Raw genomic sequence first — 14,839 nt, 5'->3', positions numbered from 1 at the left:
CTACATTTGAAAGCCATTAAGTAATAAATGGTCTTTAAAGCTACGGGAGAAGACGGAAGGACGGAGAGGCGGAGCCTGTAATTTACTGTTTGGTGAGTACTTCTCACAGCAGCCGGAAAGGTCCAAAGTCAACCTTCCTAATGCTCTGACCCTTCAGTACAGTTCCTCACGTGGTGGTGACCCTCCAAACATAAGATGATTTTCCTCACTACTTCCTAACCGTCATTTCCCTACTGCTATGAATCATAATGCAAATATGTGTGTTTTTCTATGGTCTTAGGCAACCCTTGGAAAAAGGTCATTCAGTTCCCAAAAGGGTCCCGACCCGCACAAGGTTGAGAACTGCTGTCCTAAGTGTTCTGTAAGTTTTAATTCTTTCAACCCTTAACTGGCCAAATAGGAGATGGGAAGAGTAACCCAGGCAGAGGAAGAAGAGCTGGAATCTCACAGGCAAATAACTTGGCCTTATTGTTTTATAGAGCTCTCAGGCATTAGGCTGTGCAGTCTAGCACTAAACCCAGTGCCCTGTTGTGTGGCCTTCACACACACGCCTAAAGAACTTCAAACCACATTGGCTTGAACTTCTGATTGTAACACAACAGAATTTTTAAAAGTTGCATCTATTTGTTTATTGAGTCTGAACATGCGTATGCATGTATATATGCCTGTACACACACACACACACACACACACACACACACACACACACACACACGTGCAGTGTGCCAAGGCAGCTGAGAGAGCAGACGCTAGGAATTCATTTTTTCATCCCACCACTGAGGTCCGGGGTTTCAAATCAGGTTGTCAGGTTTGGTGGCATCTTTACTTGCTGAACCATCTCTTTACAATATATATATTTTAATTCACATCCAGTGCATTCAAATCCATATGTGTGTGTGTGTGTGTGTGCGTATAAATTTTAAATACATACATTTTAATTCAGCTATTTTCTTTTTCCCTTCCTTCCCACCCTCTTTTTCCTAATTTTTAAAAAAGATGTATTTATTTATTATATGTAAGTACACTGTACCCATCTCTAGTCTCCAGACACACCAGAAGACGGCATCAGATTTCATCACAGATGGTTGTGAGCCACCATGTAGCTGCTGGGATTTGAACTCAGGACCTCTGGAAGAGCAGTCAATGCTCTAAACCACTGATCCATCTCTCTAGCCCGTTTTTCCTAGTTTTAATGTCAGTATGTAGCCTAGGCCAATGTTGAACTCCAGGGCCTCTAGCCACAGCCTCCTGAGAGCCAAGATTACAGGTGTGAGCCATTATATCTTATGTTTTTGCTGCCTGCGCTGTGGCTCCTAGAACACTTTGATTGTATATACAGCTCCCATGATGTTCTTATGGGCTAGTGTTAACCCAGCACAGGTCTTCTTAACCTTTATACTACTAATATTTGGGGCTGGGTAACTGCTGCATGGGGCTATTCTGTGGCCTGGGTTTCCAGAAAATCTGCAGATAACAGATGACAAATGGGAAAAATTGCTCCCAGTTGACATGTACTGTTCAAAACAACTTACAGGCAAGTAAAACCTGCAGATCGTCGGCCACTTATACCCAACATGAAATTGAAAACTTACTTCAAGCGTTGGATTTTGCGTGTGCCTGTGTGTGTGTTTAAAGAGAAATATCAACAACTCGATTGCATAGTTTTTGAGTCCGAACCTTGTAGAAACAGTGTCATGTGGCGATGTAAAAGGCTGGACACACTTGGAGGGCTTGAGAGAAGACTGACCAGACCAGGTTGCTAGCAAGTAGCCTAGGAAAGGGAGAACACTCAGAAGGCTGAAGAACCAAGAATACTCAGCAGGAGCCCAAAGAATGCTTCCCCGGACTTGGGTGTGATCCTTTAAAATGCCACCAGAGCATGTCACCTCCTACTCAGCATCACCCACAGACTTCCCATCACATCCTAAACCAAATGATCCTAACACATCTACACGGGGCAAGTGTATAATTTATCACCCAGACCTCAGCATCTTTAAGATCGAAAGGAGACAATGCTAGTACACATCCCTGTACAGTCCAGGTTGTCTCTAGGCATCTCTCTAGGTATCTTCATCCTCATTCGGTTTCTGCCTCACTTCTGCGAGACCCCAGCCTTTCTGCCTTCCTCCCTGCTGGTGCTCCATGCTTGTCCCTGAGTCTGAGCCTTGGATGTGTTGACTTATCTTCCCAGGATCTTCTTTGGTGTCAGGTCTCACTCCATCCAGTATTCTGCTGTTCGCATCCCCAGAGAGGACTCTCCTGACTGTCCCAACGTAGCCACCAGCCCCCCATCAGTCTATGCCCCCATGTTCTCTTCCGCCTCACCCAACAACATAGTTTACATTATCTTATACATGTCTATTTATTTACTGTCCGTGCCCCGTGAGAAGGTAAACTGACTGACAACAGAGACATGTGTCTTGTATCTATTACTGAGTGTCCAGCATCTGGGACCATGTATGGCAGATAACAGGTATGTAATAAATGTGTGCTGTCAGAAGAAAGCAAGACTGGGACTTGTACACTAAGCCAGGGGAAGAGAAGGGTGGACTCTAGCTAGGGTCTGTTTTTTTTGCTTTGTTTTTAAGATGGGTGGGCATTTAAAAAAAAAAAAGGTTTCCAAGCTGAGCATGGTGGATCTCTAGGAATTCAAGGTCAGCCTAGTGTTGACAGCAAGTTCCAGGTCAACCAGCATAGTGACAAGGGAAGTGTGGAGGACAGTCTTTTCCCCGTCTCCCTCCTCTTAGACTGAGACTGTCCAATACTCAAAGCCCCGTCCCCATTTACCCTTCTGCTTGTTTCTGAGTCCTTGACCATTAGCCAACAGATGGCTCCGGCACAGGGTCAGACAGTCACTCTGGCCCTGAGCAAGTAGGAGATACTCAGGGACAGGTTTCAGCTCTGGTGGTACTTTCTCAACCTTCGAAGCCACACTAGGTCAGTTCCATCTTCTCCCAGATTACCAAACAGATGTGGCCCAAGCTCTCAATGGTTATGGCTAGCTTCCATGTGTGCTGCGCATGGAAGCAAGTTTCCAGAACCCTCTGCTGGGCTGACCACAGGGCTCACCACAGGGCTTCTCACGCTGTGGGGAGAACGGATCTCAGGGTGGGGTGTGAGAGATGCTCCGGCAGCAGCTGGTAAGTTAAGAATTGTGCAATAATTTACGTCTGTCTTGGGGACAGCTTTGGAATCCCCATAAAAGCAGGAACGGTGTCAGGCTTGTCGCTGTTAACTCCCACCGTCTGGCGGAGCCTGGCACATCGTAGGTGTTTGGTATAGGCTGGCTGAATGTCTAGTGATAAGACAGAGATGGGAGGGTCCCTGAAGGTGTCTATCTTTTCTGTGGATGCGGCAGTGCAGGGATCCCTGAGAAGACAGCATAATCAGAACCAGGACTATCCCTTTGTCGGGGGCTTCTTTGAGCCATGTGGCTTCTGTGCTTTGCTGCTCTGCTCCCTTTGTGTCTGAGGCATTGGGATCTCCAGAGGGGCAAGAGTACTTCTCAGTGCACACAGTGAAACTTTGGTTTTCACGTCTATAGAATGGGCTAATGATGCTCTTGCTGCTGTAGGCTTGTGGGGATAAAGTGACACACAGTGACTGGTTGAGAGGGTGCGCCTTGTGGTTGGCCTGTCTGTCCTCTCCCTAGGTGATTCTCTCACACCCATAGCTTCACATCCCATAAGCCATCCTCCGATTTGTGTCTCTTGTGAGGCCTGAGATTTAGGCCCGTGTGTCCCACTGTGTAGTCTCTCTCTTCTTACTCTCGCTAAGTCCTAATTAGGGCATCCTGGGGCTGCCCTGACCTCCCCCAGGCTCTCTGTGCCAAGACCCAGATGTGAGTTTCCTAGAGGCGGCTTTTCTGCTGTGTTTCAGTCTGAGAACACTCTGAGCTTTCTTGTCTCACCCCCTGACCCCTGCTCATCTCAGGCCCTTCCTGCCCTCCCCCTCCCTCCTGGGACCCATCAGAGCTCACTCCCCACCTTCACAGCTGCCACCACAGCTGGTCACTGACGGAATGTGCAGCTGCTGGGAGCCACATGTGTGGAACAGGCTTCCCCTGGGGATGGTGGGGATGAGAGTGAGACCATCTGTCTTTGTCTGTTTGTCTGTCTATAACATATACACATGAACAAAGACACACACACACACACACACACACACACACACACACACACACACACTGTCTCTGTGTAATGTGAGTGACAGTACAGGCTTGATCCTTTTTTCTTAGCCTTGGGCCATAGAGGTCATGATGGTCACTTTGCCCCTTGGGAGGGTTCCTGAGAGTGATCTGAAGCCCAGATGCTGGATGTTCAGCCACGTCCCCACTCCCACGTTGAAAGTACAAATCCTGAAATGGCTGCTTGGAGCTGGAACAGCCTTCAGAGTCTCCCCAGCTTTCCCAGGCCCTAAGGGACAGCCTCCTGAAGAGGAAGCCAGAGGCTCCAGACACATTCCAGAGCCCCCTTGGCAGCACCCAGGGGCTCTGGAGCAGTCTCAGCCTGGGGTAGTGCCAATAGCATCTGTCCTGGTTTCCCACACTCTGGGCCTGCTGGAATCTCACAGATTTCTCTTCCATGTGTGCATGATGTCACTGTGGGAGGCAGGGAAGGGCTTAACTTCCTGAAGTGAGATGGCCGTGGGAGTGGGGCAGGGGTAGAGGGAGAGCCTTGTCCTTACCATGCTCCCACATGATGAGAGACGGCTCAGTCTCTGGCTCTTGGATCTAACTGGTTCCCCCAAAACTGCCCAGCTCTCCTCAGACCTGGGCCTTGTCTGCAGTATGGGAGGGAAGTACCTTTCTGGGTACACACTATCTGGCATGGTCCTTTCCCTTCACCTCAGGATTTTGCTCTGGAGTTCAGACCAGCTTTAAACTTGTCATCTTTCCTTCTTAGCATCCCTGAGAGCTGGGATTATAGGTGTGTACCACCCCAATAATTAAGTCCTACCACCATAATTAAATCCTTTTTCTTTTGGGGGGATGGTGGTGGTAGAGGGTGCAGGGTCTCATGTAACCCAGGTTGGTCTTTAACTCTTGGTGTAGCTGAAGATGACTTTGAATTTACGATCCTCCTGCCTCTACTTCTCAAATATATTACAGGTGTGTACCACCATAACTTGTGTTACGCCAATGACCAAACCCAGGGCTTTACGAATGTCAGTTAAGCTCATACAAACTGAGCTCCATTCCCAGAGAGAGAGAGACAGAGAGAGAGAGAGAGAGAGAGAGAGAGAGAGAGAGAGAGAGAGAGAGAGAGAGAGAGAGAGAGAATGTTCAAGTGCACACGTGTGAAAGTGAAAGAAAAACTTGCAGTTGATTCTTTTCACCATACGAGTTCTGGGGATCAGGCTTGGCAACATGCTACATGCTAAGCTGTCTTGCTGGCCACAAATTAAATCATTTCTTAAGACCCCAAAACAGCCACTTCTGTCTTTGCCCACCAAGGTTCAGCCCTATTGGGCACATGGAGTAAAAACAGCCCAGGACATGAAAGTCAGCACCAGGGACTGGTTTAGGACCCAACCAAAGAGGCTCTTCCCTCTGCCTCCAAATTCCCTTTTTGATGCTTTTATATGGAGCCCAATGGTAGGAAGAGTCCAGGCCCTAGGACATAGCTGCTATGGTTGAAGTTGGAGCCTACCAGGTCCTTTGTGTTGTCAGGGAAACCACACTTCTACTTCACTTCTTAGTAATGATGGAGACCTTTAAAAATATAAGCCCCAGTCTGTGCTCTCCTGAGTGTAGCCAGACATGGGTCAACAGCCCAGGAAGGTCAATGTTAGCACTTCTAGGAGACAGAGGCTGAGTCTAGTCAAAGGGACAAGAGATTTCCTGAAGAACCAGCTTGGGAAAATAGATGGGAGGGAGACAGAGTGACTGGGGGAGTGTCCTGGAGCAGTTTCCATGAGATTAAAACCTTCCATCTTGGAGGGAAGCTTGTTTCAGACACAAGGTGTTCCAAGGGGAGGCAAAACAGTCCATTCTATGGGGAAGCGCTCCTTAGACAAGCTAAGCTGCCTAGAAGGGGCCAAGACCAGCCAAGCCACCTGGGAGAAACACACCATCTGAGCTCTCTGGAAGAGGCAGAGTCCAGCCCAGCTGCCTGGAAGACACTCAGACTAGACCAGCTGCCTGACAAAGTCGTCCCTCCCCCCATGCTGAGCTGCTTGCAGGGTGTGCAGTGTGTTCCAGGTTCCCAGCTTCCATGAGCTGTCACTCATGGTGGCTTTGGTGATGCAGCTGTTTTGAATCATTTCTGCTTCTGTAAGTCACCCCTCACCCACACTCCTGTAAATAACCCCAGTGAAGCTTATTGGTTCTCGAGGTTGGACTCTGATGGCATCCTTACTTTTTAGCCTGTCGCTGCTTCCCAATTTGGGGTGATAGATGTTTGTTCCAGTCTCCAGGGGATTGCGTGACACAACATGTGGCCTATGAAGAAAGGGGAGAGGAAGGCGGCTTTGTATAGTAAGAGCCACTGTTAATCTTTTGGTGGTCCAGAGTAGACAGGAGAGTCTTCCTTAGTGCAGAAGGAGCCATGTGATGGCTCAGTAGGTAAGTGTTCTTGTGGTGTCTGTGTCAGGCTCTAGGTTTCAATCCCCAGCACCCAGATAAGACGCTGGGCACAGTCACACACATTTGTAATCTGGGCCCTGGAGCTTTTTGACACTGAGCTGAGGTTCAGGGAGAGGTTCTGTCTTCAGGGAATAAGTCAGGGTGTGACAGAGAACACCTAACTACTTCCTTTGGGTTACTCTACATGCATGCTCAAGCATGAGAACTCACACCCACCACACACCCACCACACACCTACATCATACACACACACACTCCACACACACCCACTCCACACACCCCTGCCACACCCCACCACACACACATACACACACACACACACCACACACACACACCACACCACAAACCCACCACACACACACACACACCACACACACACACCACACACACACCTATATCACACACACATCCACCACCCCCACCCCCTGCACACCACAGTTATTTTTATTTAAAAGAAAAAAAAAGAAATTCCTGGCATTGTGTCCTTAGCATGCCCAGTAACCCTTGGCAATAATCTCAGGAAAAAGTATTTCACAGCAGATCTGAAAGTGTGAGCCCTACAGTTAATGAGCGGGGACACTGTCTCTGGAAGCAGGGTCTCCCTCTGGGAGCAGGGTCTCTCTCTGGGAGCAGGGTCTCTCTCTGGGAGCAGGGTCTCCTGGCAGCTGCAGAGGTGTGCTTTACTCAGTCATCCAGCAAGCAGGTGATAAGTTCACACCCTGAGTTGTGGCTGCATTATCCTCACGACGGGTGCGCTCTATACCACATGGAATGCCCAAGGCTTTAAAATAGGACTTTGCTGAAGCCCAGAGAGAACAAAGATTCCGACTTCTGTCATCTGAATTTCGGTGTCCACCCCTCCCCCAGTCCCTGTGGGAATTATGTTGGTCAGCTGTGAATAATATTAGACCGTGGAGTCTGTGAGAGGAAATGGCCCATGAGGGTCTGCTCTCATGAATGTGGTCAGTGTCTTTGGAGAAGAGAGCGAGACAGCCTCTTTGTCCCTCTACCACACAGTGAGGTGGCCTTCTATGAGACAGAAAGGGCACTCAGCAGACACCAACTGGCCAGATCCTTAATCTTGGATTTCAGCCCCCAGGAGTTTGAGAAATGAGGTTTTTCTTTTTTGTTGTTTGCTCATTCGTTTGTTCTTTGAAACAGAGTCTCTTTCTATAGTCCTGGCCATCTAGGAACTTGCTATGTAGACTGGGTGGCCTTGAACTCACAGAGCCCTCTTGCCTCTGACTGCTGAGGCTGGAGTTAAAGGCATGCACCACCGTGTCTGGCCTGAGAAATGCGTTTCTAAGCCGCCCAGTTTATGGTAGATCGCTGTAGCAGCTGAAGCAGACCAACACGTGCATGACATCAGCTGAAAATGGCAATTCAGCGGCGATGGCTCTGAATTTGGAGCAAGAGTTTAGTGTTCAATTTTCTTTCTGTATCAGACAAACTTTCCTTTTTTTTTCCCCTGCAAGATGTAAATAGAAAACCTCACTTCTACCTCCAACTCAGGAAAAAAAAAATAGTGGGGTAAAAGCAATCAGTATTTTTGTCTCTATACAGAGGGGCCTGCTTCTCTCAAATACCGTAGGAAACCACACACTTCTGCCCAGAGTCACTCAGATGAAGAGGAAGGCACCACTCCTGAGGTCTGGAGACACATTGTGCAAACTACGTTAATGGCAGCTCAAATTTTCTGAGGGTTTTAACATTTGTTTTTGTAGCTGGGTATTAGTGACCCACACCTTTAACCTCAGCAATCAGGAGGCAGAGGCAGGTGGAGTTCAAGACCAGCCTGGTCTGTGTAGGGGCATTTCCAGGCTAGTCAGGGATATGTACTAAGAACCTGTCAAGGAAGAGAGAGACAGAGACAGACAGACAGAGAGAGAGGGGGGGGGCAGGGCTTGTTTATTTTCTGGGAGAGCCTCTAGGTGTACTCCAGGCTGGTGTAAAACTTTGAAATTCTCTGCCTCAGGGAGTACAAGGAGTGCTCCATCGCACCTGCAGTTCTGCAAGTTTTATCTTTTAACATGTATATAAGAGACTGGAGCAATAGCTCAGAGGTTAAAAACACTGACTGCTCTTGTAGAAGACCCTGGTTCAATTCCCAGCACCTTCAGAGAAGCTCACAACTGGAACTCCAGTCCCAGGGGATTGATTGCCCTCTTCTGGCCTCCTTGGGTACTGCATGCAAGTGGTGCATAGACACACGCTGGAAAAACGCTCATACCGATAAACAAAACAAAACAATTAATAAGTAATAGTACATAAGACCTAGGTGTGGTGGTACAGCACCCAGGAAGCAGAGGCAGGTGGATCTCCATGAGTTTAAGGCCAGACTGACTTGATCTATTTGCCTCCCTTTCCTCCTTCCCTTCATTCCCCTCCTTCCTCTCTCCCTCTCCCCTCCTTTCTTTCTGCTCCCTTCTTTGGGGTCTCTCTGTGTAACCTAGGCTGGCTTTACGCTCCAGTTCCTCCTGCCTCAGCCTTGAGTGCCAGGACGGCAGATGTAAATCACCCCCCTGGATCCCGATGACAGGCTGACATTTAACTCTGCCGCTTGCAGCTTGGACCTTGAGTGAGTTATGTAGCCAATAAAGGGATGCTCAGAATAGCACCTACTTCACAGGATGGAATTAATTTACTTGTGTAAATTGTTGCTTTGGCTCACTGTTATTATGTGAAGTTGTAGTTATAATTATCAAATTACCCATTTGTGGAATTAAAAAAAAAAAAAAAAACCCTTGAGATAGAATCTCACTAAATAAACCTGGTTTGGAACTCATGTAGACAGCTGGCCCCAACTCACAGAGATCTGCTTACCTCTTGTCTCCTGAGTGCTATGATTAAAAATGTGTGCCTCAGTACTTGGCTAGAAATAATTTTTGTGGGAAAGTGAGACAGAATTTCTCGGTGTAGCTCTAAGTGCCACGGAACCCACTCTGTAGACCAGGCTGGCCTTGAACTCAGAGTTATAGAACCCACTCTGTAGACCAGGCTGGCCTTGAACTCAGAGTTATGGAACCTACCCTGTAGACCAGGCTGGCCTTGAACTCAGAGATCTTCTCCTTTACAAGTCCTGGGATTATGGAATTAAAGGTATTTGTCAGTACCTCTTGTCTTAGAAATAATGTTTTATTTGACCTATAAAGTTTTTCATATTTATCACGAACAACATGACAAAATACATGAAGTTTATATACACTGTGGGACAGTTTAACCTATTACAAATATACTACTGGGGCTGGAGAGATGGCTCAATTGTTAAGAGCACTGGCTGCTCTTCCAGAGGTCCTGAGTTCAAGTCCCACAACCACAGGTGGCTCACAACCACCTGTAAACAGATCCCAAGCCCTCTTCTAGTGTGTGTGAAGACAGTGACAGTGTGCTCATTTACATAAATTTTTTAACTCTAAAAAAAAAAGAAAAGAAAAGAAAAAAAGAAAATCGATAAACTCATAAAAACAAACAAACAAACAGATACACTACCTAGGCTTCGCATGGTGGTATATGCCTTTAAGCCCACCACTCAGGAAGCAAAAGGGGGCAAGTATCTGTGAGTTCAAGGTCTGTCTTACCTACATAGGGAGGGAGTTCTGGTGTACAAGTCAGACTCTATTTTGACAAACAAAAATCAAACAAACAAGATATTGCCTCCTACAGCTGTCATTCCTAAGGTAGAAACACCAAACATCTATTATCTTTGCGTTTTTCAATAATACAATATGGAAAGACATGATGATAATTCCAGGATCCAGGAGGCTAATTCAGGCTCATAACTCACAAGCTTGAAGTCAGCTCGGGTTCTAGGGCAGTTGAGTAGCACAAGGCCCTCCAAGGTCAGAAGAAGGCATGGAATCTCTTGGAACTGGAATTACAAATGGTTGTGAGTCACCATGTGGATGTTGAGCACCGAACCCGGGTCCCCCACAAGAGCAGCAAGTGCTCTTAACCACAGAGCCATCTGTTCAGTCCTAAACATATCTTCTAAAGAACACAGTGAATCCTCATGAACTATGGTCAAAGTTTCCAAAACTATCTGTGTTTTAAAAAGTGACCTACTGGGGACTTAAAGTCAGGCCAACAAGCGAAAGACAAGGAGACTTGTAACCCTTGGGTCACCCATGAGCCCCGAGCAAAAGAAGAGCAATGCTCAGGAACTGTCTACCCTGTTGCTCTCCCCTTTCCCCGCCTCCTGCTTCAAGCCACTGCCTCTGTCACAGGGCTTTTGTTCTCTAATTCAGTTCTGAGAGTATTTTGGAAAGCAGAGGGTTCAGTCATGGCAGCGCACCCACAAAATAGAAGGTCCCCTAGTCCAGCTGTTTCCCTTGCTGTGGACACGGTCCCTTGGCCATGAACAGCTGTGACTAGTTCCAGTATCACTAGCTGATGGACATTATTCAACTGTCTCGGTGTCATAAAGACATCTGAACACACACTTGCTGTGACATTGCTCAAGATGGAGGCTCTAAGGCTCCTGAAGGCACCTGCTGGACCTGAGACAAGAGGAAGGAAGTAGAAGACGGCAAGCCTCCCCATCCCTGAGACCAGGTATGTGTGTATGGGGGTGGGGTGGGGAGGATGAGCAGACTTAAGGTTGGGTCTAGCCTTTCGGTCAGAGGAGGTGCTTGCTACATCAGGAGGGCTCATAGAAGGTGGATGAAGTTTTCCTTGGATCCCTGCTCTGCCTGCAGGGATGGTGAGATAAAGAGGCTAAGGTACCAGGGGAAGGCTGATGGACGGGAATCAGCCCATCCATCCTCTTCCTTAATGTCATATCCTTTCCATCTCCTCTTCTCCCTTCCACTCCATCCTCACCCTTGGCAGTTCCAGAGCAACTTATAGTAGAAAGGTTTTGCTTTAGCTCGAGGTTCAAGGGTAAGGAGGCCATAATGGCAAGAAAGCCAAGACATCAGGTGGCAGTCAGGAAGCAGAGGGACAAATGCTTGTGTTCAGCTCCCATCCTTATACAGTCTGGGGCCCAACCTAGGGAATGGCGCTACTCACTTTTAGTGTGGGCTTCCCATCTCAACTTAATCAACTAATTCCACACAAGTATTTCCAGACTTTAGATGACATGTGTGTCTGGAGGCTGAGTTGTGGTAGCCAACCTACCAAATGGCCCCAGACTGCCTTGTTTCTGATAGTCACACCCTTACGTAGGATCGTCCCACACTGAAATGGGGTTGTGATTCAATGTAGATGATTCCAGATCCTGTCAAGTTGACAAGGGAAAGCTTGCCTTTCTGGAGCTCAGTCTACCATCCTCATAAAGCAGGGTCGAGAGAGAGAGAGAGAGAGAGAGAGAGAGAGAGAGAGAGAGAGAGAGAGAGAGAGAGAGAGAGAGAGAGAGCTCAGTCACTGGATTTTGAGCCAGATTTGGTGGCACATTGCTGAGATTCCAGAACTTAGAAAATTTGAGGCAGAAGGATTTTGAGTTTGAGGCTAGCCTGAGCTAAATGGCAAGACCTCGTTTTTCTTTCTGAAGTCTGAGGACAATTTTATTAAGATCTAAGAGAAAAACACCAGAGCAAGCAATCTGTAAACCCGACAGCTTTATATAGAAGATAGAAGAGGAAGAGAGAAAACTGAAAACCATGTCATGGTAGAAGGATTGGGGAGTGAGGAAGCCCAGAACATCAGGGAAAGCATGCATCACACTGTGGCCCTGACTGGTCTTAAACTTGCCATGTAGATCAGGATGGCCCCAAACTCACAAAGATCCACCTGCCTATACAAGGATTAAAGGCATAGTGGCCCAGCCTATACCTAGGTGTTGGAGGAAAATAAAAACAGAAAGAAAAAGAGCCGGGGTGGTAGGGTGGTGGTTTACACCTTTAATATCAGTGCTCAGAAGGCACAGGCAGGCAGATCTCCAAGTTCAAGGCCAGCCTGGTCTACAGAGCAAGTTCCAGAACGGCCAGGGTTATACAGGAAAAAAAAAAAAAAAAAAAAAACTGTCTTAAATAAAAAAAAAAAAACAAAATGAAGGCTGGAGAGATGACTCAGTGGTTAAGAGTACGGCTGCTTTTCCAGAGGTCCTGAGTTCAATTCTAGCAACCACGTGGTGGCTCACAACCATCTGTAATGGAATCTGATGCCCTCTTCTGGTGTGTTGGAAGAAAGCTACAGTGTACTCATATATATATATATATATATATATATATATATATATATATATATATATATATATTATACATAAATAAATCTTAAAAACAAAAGAACACTGAAAGAGAAAAAGAGAGGGATGGAGGGAGGGAGGGAGGGAGGGAGGGAGGGAGAGAGAGAGAGAGAGAGAGAGAGAGAGAGAGAGAGAGAAGTGCTAGAGAGATGGCTTGGAAGTTAAGTGCATTCTTTCAGACAATTCAGTTTCTATTCCCAGCACCCACATGGCAGCTCACAACTACCTGTAACTCCAATTCCAGGAGTGACTCAGGAAACTGTCCCACAGCGCTGGGCCATAACTTGGCAAGCACCTGTAAGACTTGTCTCAAAACGATGACAGAGCTAAATTTCTTTGGACTTATACCAACTTCTGGATTCACCTATAATGAACTTTAAAAGAAAAGAAAGAAAAGGAAGGAAGAAAGCAAGACAACATATGTATTTGAATGGCTATTTATTTGAATGGCTTTCAAGAAGCAAAAGCCCTTGTGAAACGAAGGCATAGGGTGAGCATGAGGGAAGGGGCTCACAGTAATAGGCATGCAGCATCCTTTGTCACAGGACCAGGACAGGAGTGGACATAGCAGTCCCCTCCCCCATGTACTGAGAGAAAGCTAAGGAGCAGTGTTAAAAAAGGTGTGTGTCCACTCTTGTCCCAAGTAAGGACGTCACACAACGGAGCACATGCACTCTAGCTCCCCAAGGAGGCACTTGGGGGTTTATGGCACACAGCAAGGCAGAGGGGTCAGGAGGTGCACAGGGCAGCAGAGACCAGGGACAAGCAGGGGGCTACTGTTCAGTGTGGGCTCTGTCCTTGATCTTGTTCCCAATGGAGGATACTCAGACACTGTTGAAAGAGGACATCAAATTGGAAGTTAAGTTTTAGGTGTGTTATTTTAAAACTAAATCTTGTGACCACTCATTCAGTCGGAACTCAGTTTGTAGACAAGACAGAGTAAGACCCAGGCTGGCCTAGAACTCAGAGATTCTCCTGCTTCTGCCTCCGGAGTGCTGGGATTAAAGGTGTGTCCACCACCATCCAGCTTGTTTTATTTTTAAAGCAGGGCCTCACTGTGTAGTGTTAACAATCCTGAAGCTTGCTACGTAGAACAGGCGGGCTTTGAACTCACAGAGATCCACCTACTTCTGTCTTGAGAGTACTGGGATTAAAGTATACCAGGAGGGAGCTGGAGAGGTGGCTCAGTGCTTAAAAGCACTGACTGCTCTGCCAGAGGTCCTGAGTTCAAATCCCAGCAACATGGTGGCTCACAACCATCTGTAATGAGATCCAATACCTTCTTCTGGTGTGTCTGAAGACAGCTGCAGTGTACTTATATATAATAAATAAACAAATAAATCTTTAAAAAAGTATGCTACAAACCATATCCATTATTATCCAGGTTTTAAAAATAGAGTCTTGATATGCAGACCAGGCTGGTCTTGAATTTAGCATCCCCTGCCTCAGTTTCTTTAGTGCTGGGATAACAAGTGTGTTCTTCCAAGCCCGGCTTGTACCCAAGCACTTAAAACACACCACGGATATTTTACATCATCTCTAAGGTCTCTTAAAGACCACAAGCTGTGATTCTGAGAGTAACGTTCCTTCTGTTCTCAGTAACTTGGGTCTAAAAGTCTCGGTTCACTGGGCTTTGGGTAGAAAGCAAACTGAGATTGGAGGGGTGGATTTGGCTAACAGCATAAGCTTCTCTTGGCCTATACAAAGTTTTCTAAACTTGAAATGGTGGCCAATAATTGAAAGTTCAGATTTCTAATTTCTCAGAGAACAAAGCAAAGCACAGCAAAACAAAACAAGATGGACCTTCGGGGTCCACCAGCCCAGATTCCTACGTGGCAGGGGTATACTGGATTCCCGATGATATTTTTCTTCTCAGGGTGTTGCCCAATGCCCTTTGTGTCTGTTTCCTGTGTGGCTCCCATAGACAGAGGGTTTGAGGCCCCTGACACACACAGTATGTTTGCAATGACCTTGGCAGCATTCTGATTAGTGTCGGCTACAAGCCTAGTCTTGAGTAGTGGCAGACAGCCATGGAGGCATATTCAGCCTTGGCCAGGAGTGTGAGACGCCGG

At 47.0% G+C, this 14,839-nt stretch overlaps 1 protein-coding gene across 1 annotated transcript in view; it reads right to left on the bottom strand.

The window, feature by feature from the left end:
• Positions 1 to 3,164: 3,164 nt before the first annotated feature.
• The window catches only part of NT5C1A (5'-nucleotidase, cytosolic IA), a gene marked incomplete at both ends in the record, with an annotated part of 29,132 nt that continues 17,457 nt past the window's right edge, over positions 3,165 to 14,839 (bottom strand). The window contains 1 exon segment of the mRNA XM_080921241.1: positions 3,165 to 3,369. Within this exon segment, the coding sequence (XP_080777367.1) occupies positions 3,165 to 3,369 (205 nt within the window).

The sequence above is a fragment of the Micromys minutus genome (assembly GCF_963924665.1).
Source record: "Micromys minutus genome assembly, chromosome: 9".
NCBI classification, from domain to species: domain Eukaryota; kingdom Metazoa; phylum Chordata; class Mammalia; order Rodentia; family Muridae; genus Micromys; species Micromys minutus.
The sequence above is the reverse complement of the archived record's forward strand: the minus strand, read 5'-3'. Positions and strand labels throughout refer to the sequence as shown.